This window comes from Hemicordylus capensis, chromosome 1 (assembly GCF_027244095.1).
Source record: "Hemicordylus capensis ecotype Gifberg chromosome 1, rHemCap1.1.pri, whole genome shotgun sequence".
Lineage (NCBI taxonomy): Eukaryota > Metazoa > Chordata > Lepidosauria > Squamata > Cordylidae > Hemicordylus > Hemicordylus capensis.
Window position 1 is genome coordinate 379,984,168 of NC_069657.1, and position 14,139 is coordinate 379,998,306.

Sequence of the window (14,139 nt, forward strand, 5' to 3'; positions counted from 1 at the left end):
AATTTCAATTTGTAGATCTTTGTGTTTTGTCATTTTTTCTATTTCTTTTTCTTCTATTCTGCTATCCCCTGGTATTGCTATGTCAATTATTTTGACTTGTTTTTCTTTCTTCTCAACTACAGTTATATCTGGTGTATTGTGTGGCAGATGTTTGTCTGTTTGTAGTCGGAAGTCCCATAATATTTTTGCATCTTCATTTTCTACCACTTTTTCAATTTTATGGTCCCACCAATTTTTGGCTACAGGTAGCTTGTATTTTTTGCAGATGTTCCAGTGTATCATCCCTGCTACCTTGTCATGCCTTTGTTTGTAGTCAGTCTGTGAGATCTTTTTACAACAGCTGATTAGGTGGTCCACTCTTTCATCTGCTTCTTTACAAAGGCGGCACTTGCTGTTTGTGGTGGATTTTTCGACTTTTGCTCTTATTGTATTTGTTCTTAGTGCCTGTTCTTGTGCAGCCAGTATGAAACCCTCTGTTTCTTTCTTCAAGTTGCCATTCTTAAGCCATTGCCAGGTCTTGGTGATGTCTGATTTTCCACTTATATTGTGCAAATATTGACCATGCAGGGGCTTATTTCTCCATTTTTCTGCTCGGTTCTTGACTTGTTCTTTCTTGTAGGCCTGCTTTGTTTCATTGGTGTTGAATAGTTTCGCATTATTGACCATTTGAAGTACATCTTCTTCACTGTCCTTGATATATTCTTCAAGGCCTCTTTTCTCCTCCTCTACTGTTTGATGGACTTGCAGCTTTCCTCTTCCACCTGAGCTGCGAGGGAGGTATAGCCTATCGACATCACTGCGGGGGTGCAGAGCATGATTGATGGTCATGATTTTCCTGGTCTTACGATCTAGCATCTCTAGCTCTGCCTGGGTCCAGCCTATTATTCCTGCAGTGTATCTGATAACAGGTGTTTATGGCTTGTATGGTGTTCCCACCATCGAGTTTGGACTTTAAGATTTTTCTAACTCTCCTGATGTATTCACTTCCCATTTTTCTTTTAACTTCAGTGTATGCAATGTTATCAGCCTGGAGAATGCCCAAGTATTTGTAATGTTCTTTCTCTTCCAGGTTCTTGATGTTGCTTCCTATTCCTTCTGTTTTTCTTATTTTTCCTCTGTTCATTATTAATGCAGCACACTTATCTAGTCCAAACTCCACTGCTATATAGCTACTGAATATACGGACAGTGTTTAGCAGTGATTCGATTTCTGACTTGGACTTTCCATACAACTTCAAATCGTCCATGTACAGCATATGGTTTATTTTACTTGATGTTTTAGATGTTTAATATCTGAGGCCTGTTTTGTTTAGTATTTGTGAAAATGGAGTCATAGCGATTACAAACAGAGGGGATAGTGAGTCCCTTTGGAAAATGCCTCTTCTAATGCTAACCTGTCCAAGTGTCTCGCCATTGATTAACTGTGTACTCCACATGCTGACACCAGTTGTTTCTAAACATTTTAGTATCCATGTGTGAGGCAATGAATCAAAGGCTTTCTTGTAGTCAATCCATGCAACACTTAGATTGGTTTTTCTTCTCCTGCAATTTTCTAAAATCATTTTGTCAATCAGCAGCTGGTCTTTTGTGCCTCTGGTGTTCGGGCAATTTCCTTTCTGTTCAACTGGAAGCTGTTTGTTAGTTAGTAAGTGTTGCATCACTTCATCTGCTATTATTCCAGTTAATAATTTTAACATGGTTGGCAGGCAGGTGATCGGTCTATAATTACTTGGAACTGCACCTTTTGCTGGGTCTTTCATGATGAGATGAGTTTTCCCAGTTGTTAGCCATTGTTCAACATCACCTCCTTGCAAAATGTGATTGAACTGTTTTGATAGTTGTTTATGAAGACTTGTTAGGTGTTTAAGCCAAAAGCCATGCAGTTTATTGTCGTCTGGCGCAGTCCAATTTTTAATTTTCTTTGTTCTTTTACTTATTAATTCTGGTGTTATTATTAGATCTTGCATTTGTTGGCTACATTTTTTGACCTCTTTCATCCAGCCTGCTTTTTTATTATAATCTAGCCTACTTTTTTATTATAATCTATTGGATTGTCCCATAATTTCCCCCAGAATTGCACTGTTTCTTCTTTATTTAGTGTTTCTATGTTTCTTGCAGTTTCTCCTTCTATGCTTTGTTAGAAACGTCTCTGATTCAACTGGAATTGGAGATTCTTCCTGTGTTGTGTAATTCGGGCTTCGTATCTTCTAATCTTCTTTGATACTGCTGTTATTTGCTGCTTTATTATTTCCAGGACTTATCTATTTTTCCTTGAATCAAGGTGGCATTTTTGGATCAGATACTGTTTGGTGTTTTCATTCTTCAGCTTCTTGTCTTTCATATCTTTCAATTTACTAGCATCTGATCTAAGCCTGGCGATTTTGGTTTCTAATCTAATCTTCCATTTAGGTGATATAGTATTTTCTTTTTTTTACAGGTCCAGTGATCTTGTATCCAAGCTCTTGTGTTGTTATTGTTGCTGCATTAGTTGGCTGGTTTCTTGCAAATTACTGGTTGTTATTTCTGCAAGTGCAGCATTGACATCTTTTAATACCTGAGCAAGTTGTTTTTTGGCAACTGTTTTTAGAGCTGGAAGTCGAACCCTGGCGGTTGTTTGGTTCATGTCCTCAGTTATTTTTTGCTTTAGTTCTTGTTGCTTTTCTGTTAAACTGCATTTGGGTTTTTGAGGTGAAGGCAAAGGGGAGGTTGCCTGGTTTTGATTTTGAAACAGTTCAACAACAGTGGCATCCTCGATTTCCAACACCTCCTCCACCTGCGCCTGAGCAACTTGTTCAGTTGGTGGTAATTCTTCTTCCATATCTTGAGCCTGTGTTGCTCTTTGCACTTCTTCCAGATCAACTCCTGTGAATACTTTTTTTCTTATTATGGATCTTCTCTGGTCTGCTAGCCTTTGTTCTGTTATTTCTGTATCTGGATGCTTCTCTTTCCAAGTTTGGTACATTCTTTTAAATAATCTCTTCTAGTTGGACTAGACTTGTAATAGCAGATCATTATTTCCTTGTTGGCATTTTTCGTATATTTTTTTCGGTTAAGCGACGTTTCTTCCAGTAACCTTGCAGTCTCCAGCCCTGGTTGCTCAACTGAAGATCCTGAGTCCTGTTGCCCACTTGCCACCAGATGTCCAGGGACTCCAGCACCTGGCGCGGTCCTTGTTGACCCAGGCGACGACCGATCCGGTATATATTTATTAAAGTTACATCTCACCATATTGTTGATGGGAGAGGCACTCTTGTCTGGTTCCTCTGGTGAGACCTGTCCAGTATGGTTGGACTTCTGGCATAGCTCTCACCTTCCTCAGAGCACACAAGCCCCACAATCACGCCAAGGTAGTGCCTCACTGGGGGCTTATATTATTATTATTATTATTATTATTATTATTATTATTAATTGAATTTTTATACTGCCCTTCCTAATTTGGCTCAGAGCGGTTTACAAGCAAAACAAAAACAGTTAAAATTAATCAACAATAAAAACAAAAAAATTAACATGCCATAAAACAATAAGTTAAAAAACAAGTTAAAACCCCTAAAAACCCCAGTACATTAAAAACCCCTTACAACAATTTTAAAAACCTGGAAGGCCAGGCCAAACAGATAAGTCTTAAGGGCTCTCCTGAAGGTCAATAAAGAGTTCATATGATCTTATATTATCATATTAGAAGAAGGTACCCCCCCCCTTCTTTTTCTCTTGCATTGGTTGTCTCTTATTATATTTAAGGTATGGTTAAGGGAGCTTGCTTTTCTTTTTTCCTTTTCTTTTTCAGTTATACTCACATATATTAATACTAGCCTCGATCATGTAATATGCACTGTTGTAATTTCATTGCAATAAAGCGGAGGGGAGAAGAAAAAGAGGGAGGGGGGAGGATGCCCCAGTACATGGGGATGTCATCCAGTGATGTCAGGGCGGGTGCACTCTCAGAGCAACCCTTTCTTGATTGCACATTGTGGCTGGCATCTCGTTCGAATCAGCCCATTATGTTCAACACACATTCAGCCGTACACTTCCTTAACCATGCATAACCTGTACCATTGCCCCCATCCTCTGATTCGAAAGAGGACTTTGGCCCTCCTCCAGGGACTGAAGAATTGCCTCAGTTCCATAGGAGTCTGTGATGAAGAAATAGGGTTCGGCCCTTTAACCAGCCATTGTCTCTGGGAGTGTGGGTAGAGCCTAGGACTATACCCAGCAGCAGGGTATGGTAAGCAGTTGCTGAAGCAACATCATTGCAAAGGCTCCCTGTCTGTTGTTCCTAGCTAGCTTGTCTTGATTCCTGGTTCCTGATCTGCAGCTCCCCCTGACTATGCTCTTCACTTGCTCTTGCGTTGTGCTTCTTATAAACTTGGTTTCCCTGACTATGCTCTTCCATCGCTCCTGAGAACTGATATGTATTGACTCCTGGCCTTTGACCACCTGCTCTGTCGACTACACCTGACATCTCCTCCTGAGTGAGTCCTCGGACTAAAGACCCTCATCCCATGCAGAACATGATAGGCTGTAGACAAGTTCACTTTTTAAATGAATGCATGTAGGGCCATTCACACAAATACATGATACCTATACGCACATACAGAGGCTAGTCACACACGTAGCCTAACCCAGGCTAGGGCAGCCCAGCCTGCGCATGTGAAGCGCTGGGAGAGAATTCATCCCTGATGCTGCCCCACTTCTTAACCCAGTGCCCTACGCCAAGCCTCACTTCTTAACCCAGCACTGGTGATCATCTGGGTGGTCACCACCAAGGTAAATGACTTCCCCCGGCCCACTGCCATTTCCAGCAGTGAGCTGGGGGAAAGGAACTGCTGTGCCGAGCAGAACTGTGCTTGTGCCCTGGGGCACCCTGGGATGCCGGAGGGGGCAGTCCTTCTGCTCCCAGCATTTCCCTTTGCTGGGCTGCCGCTCCTGTGGGTGTGCGGCATGGTGACAAAGGGAAGTACACTTCTACTCCTCTGCTGGGAAAGGCAGGTGAACTCCTGCTTTCCCCGCAGCCCTTCAGAGCAGTTGCAGATTATTGTGAATAGCTTTACAATGTCATCTGAATAAGGCTTCAGTTCTGTAGTAAGCTCTATACATACTTGGATTCTATGCATGTTTTGATCCAAGTGTTTCTACATAACACTGGAAATGCACTGACAGGAAAGTAGTTTCCTATTATTATTTAGCAATTTAAATAATTAATTAATGACAAAGGGTATGATGCTGATCCTATTGAAATAAGCAGAATTTCTTCACTTATTGTAATGGAGCCTGAATTGCAATCCTGAAGAACAATGTTCAAAGATCAGACTACTGCAACACCACAAAATTCTGTGTTGTAGAATTATCTATGAAAATTTCAGGACCAGAGTGGACTAAAGTCAGAAGATGAAATGTGGCATCATTTTTGCAGGCTTAATTACTCTGAGTGTCTTCAGAAAAAACAGGGCCATAAAATTCAAATTAGATCTAATTTTCCTGTGTGAACCTAACCCTGTGTGAACAGAAAGACTACAGCTAATATGTGTAATTTGCAGCAGATATCTTGTAAATCTTTCACAGCACTCTCCAACTTCAGGGTAGCATTAAAACTACATTTCAAAGCAGTATGAAGTCTAGCCCATGGGCAAGATTGCTTATCTACAAAGACACCTGACTGGTGTAATTGAGATGGTTGTGCTGGGAAAAGATATGCAAATAGAAGGATAGGTTTAAAAGGATTGTCCTTAATGCTATTTACCAAAGATGATTTGGAAATTCAGTTAACCCTCACAGAGAACAAAACTGTATGGAGAAATTGATAGATTTGTGTGCATTAGATTCTCATTCTCTTCTCCATAATCTCAAACAATATTCCTCAGATCCATTTCCATCTACTTGTAAATTCCCCCTTTTTCAGTCCTCACAAGAGAATAAGGCATGATTCATACCCAGCAGGTGGTACAAACCCCTCTCTTCCACCATTCAATGAATGCAATGTGTCTCTACACAGAGGCAATGCACCAATTTGCATAATATTTCTCCCTCTCTTTTTTCTTGAGGGATAAAAATAAAGTGAATCAGAATATCATGCATACAGATCTCTGGGAAGAGGAAAACAAGGAAATGGAGGCTAGAGCCATTATGGCTCCTAACCTGTTTTACTACTAGAATCTCTCCTCCTTACCTTTACTGCATTGAAACAGAATGAATATAGGACAATCACAACTATACAGCTTCGAGAAATACTGTATAGTGAAGATATCATCCCAGCAGCAGCTGAAATAAAGGAATCAAAATATACTATCCTCAATATAGTACATACAGCTGTTGTAGAATAAATCAAAACTGCAATAGAATTTATTACAAAGTTTAATCTCAAGATGTTGCCCTGATTAAATAAACTAGGTCATAAAGGTCAGGAAGTAGTCCTAAAAACATAATCTTCCACACATTAATCCAATAAATATTTCAATAAAGTCCTCTGCTAACTGAGCAAAGAGGCACTTTTTTAAAGTGGTGATTCTCTTTATTTAGCTGGGGGAGAGCAACTGGCTCTATCCATCCCCAGCACAGCATCCCTCCAGTGGCTGTTGCTGGTGTCTACCTTATGTTTCTTTTTTAGATTGTGAGCCCTTTGGGGACAGGGAGCCATCTCATTTATTTACTGGGAACTTTTATTGAAAAGCGGTATATAAATATTCTTTGTATTCGTATTAACCACAATATTCAGATTGCTGTGTGACACATTGAGCAGATATGAATGAGGCACACCATGCCAAAGAAACCTGTAATTTTAAGCACGTGTTCCAAAACATGCTACAGAGGAATGCAGAAAGTACCTAGTTGCTAGCTAGCCAAACAGGGATAGTCCTTCCATGATACAAGGTGAGGTGGTTGCCTCAAATGGCAAGTTGTTATTGGGCTGTCAGAAGATGCTCTTCACCACCTCACCTGCCTCACTCTGCCACACCACCATCCAAGCAGCTTTTTGCAGAGCAGTGGCACACCTATTACACAATGGAGTCAACCCCCCCCCCCCCCGCCGAACACTGCCTCCTACTCTATTGGCTTATAATGAAAAGGGGGAGGAAGCACATGAGGAAATGAAAACAGGGTGGTAGTGTGCATCTCTGATACTCTAATGCCCCTTCCTTATTTCTTCTTCCTCCACCATCTCACCAAGTGGCAAATGAGGGAGGAAGTGGAGGAGGGCATGCACATTGTGTGTTGGCAGCTATTGCTGTCACAAGGGAGGAGATGTCAGAGGTAAGTGTAGGTGTGCAGGCATGTGTCCAGAATGAACTAGTGATGGTTATCAGTGTTGTCTCTTGAAAAATGGGATGTGGGGAAGGCGGCATTTGACACCCTGCCTCAGGTGCAAAAAAATCTTTGGCCACCACTAAAGCCAAACTAAGGTTCAAATTGTTGTAAAGGGTGAGAAAGTTGCAGATGCCAAAACTACGTATCACTTATTTTGCAAAGTTATGTACAAGAGTTCTGTTCTTTTTTGCATGTAATTACTTCAGCTTAAACTCAATTTTGATTACTATATTTAGACACTACCAGCTGTATAAGGGCTGTAATACTGCTTACCGGAACCACCAAATAGTAGCATATCTATTTGTTCCAGGGTATATACACAGAAAGTGTTGATTTGTGGGAAAAGGCCAAGAAGAGAAATTGCAGGAAAGCAATATAAAAATCCTGAAATTAAAAACATACAGAGAGACAGAAGAATAGATTATTGGCTGCATCAAAAGGTATCATATGAAAAATATATACAACTTTTTTCTTTGGGAGAATTTATGTTATGAGAGTATGCAAACTTTTATATCAACACAGAATACAGAAGGGACTGTTCTGTAGTGGTTCCTTGCACATTCCAATCTTTTTGCTCCTGCTTATTGGGAGTGTATTGCATAAATAGATGTTCTAATATGAAGATACTGAATACTATCATCTGAAACATTAACAACTACTAGATATATGGTCTAAGTAGCGATATGATTTGAGAAAAGACATGGTAATGGCCACATGAATTCCCTTTTCCTTTGATCCCCAGGAATAGTATTGGTTTTATTCTCTGTCCAGTATATATGGATTTTGCATGTAATATATTCAAATGCTAATTGAGATATGCCTGAACACGAAATAGATGTATGCTTGTAAGCTAGTGGTTCGCCCACAGATGTCTCATCACATACAGATTTGAAGACCAATGACTTACTTGTATAGTCACTGCATAGCTTGTAAAGTTACAATACTATTAAATAATTAGTTGTGAATTACAATGAATCTGAAATCACCTCTTCTCATTTTTCCATATAAAGGAGAGTTGGACACTGTCCTTATGTGATACATATAATAATAAAATAAGTGATAACTGGAACTAAGCTGGTATATTATTTAACAGATCTGTATTTCACCTTTGCACCCTTTATGTCTTCATGGAGGCTTCCAAACACATCTGAATAAAGGTGTTTACCTTTTCCACAGGGGTGGGCTTCTACAAATAGACCTTCCACCCTAGAACAAAGCAACAGACTCCCTTCCCCTGTGCCCGAGTGAAGCCTCATCTTCAGAGCCATTCTAATTGGTCAAAACTCCTTGGTGTTGACCAACCCTTGCTAACTGAACAAAGTGATGCCTTTAGATTAAGCGGGGGGGTGGGGAGAGCAGCTGTCCCTGTCCAGATCCAGCACAGCATCCCTACAGTGGCTGTTGCTGGTGTCTATTTTTATGTTTCTTTTTAGGCTGTGAGCCCTTTTGAGAACCACCTTCTTTTATCTTCCTATATAAACCACATTGAGAATTTTTTTTCCTTGAAAAGTGATATATAAATAATAGCAGTAAAAGTATGCCTTAGCAATGGCAACAGGGCAAAGAGCAAGCAACGCTCACAGCTGGTAATATCTTGTGAATGTGTCTCTTGCAAATCAGAGACAAAGATCAGCAGTGGGAAATGACTGGAAAAACCCAACTGAGAACTGGAGATCTAGCCCTTGGCAGCTTCACTTTACAGGAAACGTGTGCTTAACATTTCCATGTTGTTGTTTTTTTAAAAAATGTATAGCAGTTGGATCGGCCCCCTGTAGACCATGTCAGGGGGCTTTAGCCCATCACAGTTCCAATCTGGATCAGGTCCCCAATGGCTATTTCAGGAAGGGGCTTTTGAAGCTCTAAGTGAATATGTCAGGGAATGAACCTGGGACTTCCTAAATGGAAATCATATGTTTCATCACTGCACAATATCCCTCTTCCCCATCACAGCCCCAATCCAGATGCTATTTACCATTCTTAAAAAAAACCCAAAAAACCCCCATAAGTATGGAAATGCTACACACGTTTCCTGTTCTGCATAGTTTCTGTACTCCCAGTCTCCTAGGAGATGAGCCGTGATTGACAATGAAACTCTTGGTAACTCCTTTTACAATCTACTACTCTTCAAATTATGTGGAATTGCCTACATAGTTTGCTGGGTATGGAGTAGAATATCCAACAACATTACTTAGATGAGTGAAACGTTGTTGATAAAATTTATTGTATGTTTTTAACTTTCGTAAACTGCCTTGGGGTTGTTTTTAATGAAAGGCGGTATATAAATTCAACAATAAATAAATAAATAAATAAATAAATAAATAAAATTTGATGATCCACTCATTCTGGTGGAACTAACTACTGGATAAAAATTCAAATGAGGACATTCCAAGTTGGGATGTGCTCGAAATGTATTCGGCGCTGGCGAGGGTGGTACTTTAAGGGCGGGGGAGGGTGTACTCACCCCTCCCACCACATTTCCCCCGCCGGCACTCTGTTATTTGTAAGCCCCTCGGGGTGGCAGCGTTCCTCCCTGCCACCCCATTTCCCTCATCGGCCAGAAGTGGCCAGAAGCAACGACCGCGCATGCATGGCAGACGGGCACACAACAAGTGCACGCGCAGTCGCTACTTCCAGCCACTTCTGGCCGATGAGGGAAACAGGGCGGCAGGGAGGAACACTGCCACCCCGAGGGGCTTACAAATGACGGAGCATGGGCGGGGAAAATGTGGCGGGAGGGGTGAGTACACCCTCCCCCACCCTTAAAGTATCACCCCCACCAGCGCCGAAACCCGCCCCCCCCCCCGAGTCAAAATGTTTCGGAGGCCTTTATAATGGCCTCCGAAACATTTCAGGCTCAAGCCTAATTCCAAGTGAAAGAAAAATGAATGAGAAAGTCAGAGAAGGATATGAAGTTTTTCAGTTCAGTTTTGTAGGTTAAAATCTGTGGCAAATGAAAACAGAGCACATTATGCTATGACAGCCTATTAATTGCTGCAAAGTCAGTAAAACAAAACTGTATCATGAGAAAACAAACAGCAACAAAAACCTGATCTGAAATCCTTGGGAAAAGAAGGAAGGGCGCCTCTTGTCAGGTTACTGTTCTAGTTAAAGAAAAAGTAACCAGACATCTATATTAACAGGACCATTGGAAGGTTGTAGAAAATTGTGTCCAAGTTGCACACGGATAGTTTGTTCTGATTCTTACAGGAAAAGAAATGTTGCTATTTCTGGCAATTCTCCCTGTGAACAAACCATGTGTCAGTTATGTAGGCTGGGCAAGCCACATTCTTATTCCAACATGCCTTGAAAATGAATGAAGGTGGGGTGGGGGGAGCAAAACGTAACTTGAGGCTTCTTTTTCAAGTGTCAGTTTCTGTGTTCTAATATACAGTGAAGCTCTTCTCATGATCCGTTCTGAAAGGACCATCCAGATCGGCCACCCACACGGGGTGGCGAGGATCGGGGGCTGGCCGCCTGGAGATCCTCCTGAGCCTGGGACGCTTGTTGTATCCTCCAAGTTGGGGGTCTACTCATGTCTCGCCATACACCGCGGTGACATACGAGCAACAAAATGAGGCTAACGGAGTGCTCGCTCCTTTAACCTCATTTAAGGGGAGGGTGTTTTAGGCAGGCTAGCCGCCTTGGGAGCACTGGGCTCGCCTGCAAGCCCAGTGGTTCCCACGATCAAAGGAAAGTGGGCTAAGGTCCCTTAGCCCACTCTCTGTTGATCGTGGGAATAGCTTGAGTGCCTGAACTGTCACTGGGTTCCTTCCTGAAGCGAGTTCCAGTGTGGCTTAGGACAGGGAATTCTGTCCTAACTGGATAAAGAGGCACCTTTTAATATAAGGTGAGCAGAGGATAGCAACAAAATGATTAGGGATGATCCAAGACTATTCTGCCACCTGAGATGAAGTGCAATATGATGCCCCCCATCTGTGGGCAGGTGCTGGAAGGGTAGTGGCAGTGAGCAGCAGAGATGCCCATTGGGTGCAACTATGATGGTGAGAGGCTGATGTTTACCAACCACTACAACTACACCTGAGGCAACCGCTTCACCCTGCATCATGGAAGAGTCGTTCCTAAGAACAGCATCCCTTCCAGTGGCTTTTGCTGGTCTCTTCCTTGTGTTTGTTTTCAGATTGAGAGCCCCTTTGGGGAAGGAAACCATCTTCTCAATCTATTACTACTACTACTACTACTACTACTACTACTACAAATATTTATATACCACTCTTCAACCAAAGTTCTCATATAAACCTCTTTGAGAGCCTTTGTTGTTGTTGTTGAAAAGCGATTTATAAATATTTTATGTAATAATAAATAATAATTCTCAGTAATGTTACTTGGACAAGGCCTTGTAAGCTGTAGTTTTGAGAAGAGCCAAAGCTCAATGGTAGAGCACATTTTTGCTTGCAGAAGGTTCCAAATTCAATCTCCATCACCTCCAGGTAGAACAGGAAAAAGCCTATCTGAAAACCTGGAGAGCTGCTGCCAATCAGTTTAGGCAATAATGAGCTAGATGGACCAATGGTCAAACGCAGTACAAGGCATTTTCCTATGCTCCTACCACAACTTTTGAATCGGTTACCCAGGGAGAGCCATTAAACCATCCTATCAACGGAACTCAAGCGCAGAGTAAAAAACTCTTATTCTCCCAGACATGAAATAGTGATTGCAGGTATAATAAACATTGTACTGGGGGATTTATTTGTTGTCATTCATATTTTATTGTTGCTTTAGCAGTTTTAATTGATTTATCCAATAAATGCAATATCCCACTTTTTAAGCACAAGGCCTCTCACTGATTTTCCAGCAGCTGCACATGGCCTTGGGTGCCATTCATTAAAAAAGATAAATATATTTATAAACAATAACAACAGCAGCAGCAAATCATAGGAAGAGCACTAAAACTCGAAATTTAATGGCTGACATTCTCCACAGCCCTACAAGAATGGAGCAAGAGCTCCACTCTTGAAAAGAACATAGAGGGGAGGGGGATGAGATATGATATTCGTTTCTCTCCCCTCCCCACAAAAGCCCTTCATTCTTAAGAATCATTGCACAACCCTCAGGGACACATTCCTGGCAGCAAAAGGGCTTTGTGGTAGCAATAGCAATAACATTTATATACCGCTCTATAGCCAGAGCTCTCTAAGCAGTTTACAATGATTTAGCATATTGCCCCCAACATTTTGGGTACTCATTTTACTGACCTCAGAAGGATGGAAGGCTGAGTCAACCTTGAGCCCCTGGTCAGGATCGAACTTGTAACCTTCTGGTTACAGGGTGGCAGTTTTACCACTGCGCCACCAGGGGCACCAGGGTAGTTGTGAGGAGAGAAGCAAAAGCTGTGTCTTCATCCCTCTCCAGCACACTGTACTGCAAGACAAGCCTTGAGAGCAGCTTGTTTACTGGCTCCTTGTGAGGGCTAAGCTCTTGCTCCGTCCTTGTAGGGCTAAGCCACTGAGTTCAAGGGGACTTACTCCAAAGTAAGGGCACTATAAGGGTAACTTATTTATTATTTATTTATTCAATTCAATTCAATTTTCTTATACAGGGAAAAGAAAGGACAGGGACCAGAGTGGAACAAGGAAAACTCTGGCCTAAAAAGACCTTATATCTATATATACTTCCCCAGAAGGAAGAGGTAAGCAGTCTGGGGGTGCTTCTGCACACAAAACTCTCCCTAGTGTCCCAGGTTGAGACAGTGGCCAGAGGTGTCTTTTATCAGCTTCGGCTGATATGCCAGCTGCGTCCATTTCTTGAGATAAATGACCCCAGAACACTTGACTACTGCAATGCGCTCTATGTGGGGCTGCCTTTGTACGTAGTCCGGAAACTGCAATTAGTCCAGAATGCAATGGCCAGATTGGTCTCTGGGTCATCTCAGAGAGACCATATCACTCCTATCTTAAAACATTTACACTGGCTGCTGGTAAGTTTCCGGGCAGAGTACAAGGTTTTGGTTATAACCTATAAAGCCCTAAACAGCTTGGGACCTGGGTATTTAAAGGAACGTTTTCTTTGCTATGAACCACACCGCCCATTGAGATCATCTGGAAAGGTTTGTCTGCAGTTGCCACCAGCTTGTCTGGTGGCTACTCAGGGACGGGCCTTCTCCATTGCTGCCCCGAGGCTTTGGAACACACTTCCTTGTAAAATAAGAGCCTCCCCATCTCTTACAACTTTTTAAAGGGCAGTCAAGATGCATTTGTTCACCCAGGCTTTTAATTAGATACTGTTTTAATTGTGTTTTAATAGTTCTAACTTTTTAATTTTAATTGTTGAAATGAGTGGTATAGAAATGTATTATAAATGAATGAATGAATGAATAAATAAATAAATAGCACATTTGCTATTTCTGATTATAACAATCCAACATAATATCTAGTTACCAACAGACTCAGTGCCAGATATTAGAAGCCTTGGGCAAGAGGCTTGTAACTTCCCTTTCTCAGGGACACACAGAGTATTCACACTTGGAGGAAAGCAATGCCACCACCCACAGCTCAAACTCACTCTTTTTCCACCCCAAAAATACTAACTGGTTTCTCTTGGCATTTGAAGATCCCAGACCCTAACACTTTCCTGAATACTTGGGGGGCTGGATTCAGCATAGTTGCCAAAGCCGAATGAGTTTCACTTGGCCCTGTAGCTGCCAATCCCCTTTCTTGCTTCCTCCCAACAACGCAGCTGGAACAGGAGATGGAGACCTGACTGTTCAAGCAATGAGATAAACAAGGGTTCTCTTTGGCACGTTTTGGTATTTCCCTTCCTTCCCTCTGGAAAAGTGGATAGGCAGGAAAACCAAAGCAGGAAATAATTATCAGGTTCAAGACGA

The 14,139-nt window shown here is 41.8% G+C and overlaps 1 protein-coding gene across 11 annotated transcripts in view; it reads right to left on the bottom strand.

Moving 5' to 3' along the window:
* Nucleotides 1-14,139, bottom strand: part of PCNX2 (pecanex 2) — a 248,572-nt gene that overhangs the window by 160,922 nt on the left and 73,511 nt on the right. For all 11 annotated transcript variants that reach the window (XR_008316831.1, XM_053299148.1, XM_053299173.1 and 8 more), the window contains 2 exons: nt 7,572-7,682; nt 6,163-6,254 (listed from right to left, as the gene is read on the bottom strand). Coding sequence is in view for 10 of the 11 variants with exons in the window: in XM_053299148.1 (XP_053155123.1) it covers nt 6,163-6,254; nt 7,572-7,682 (203 nt within the window). In the remaining variant the exon portion in view is untranslated. The remainder of the gene's footprint in view (nt 1-6,162; nt 6,255-7,571; nt 7,683-14,139) is intronic.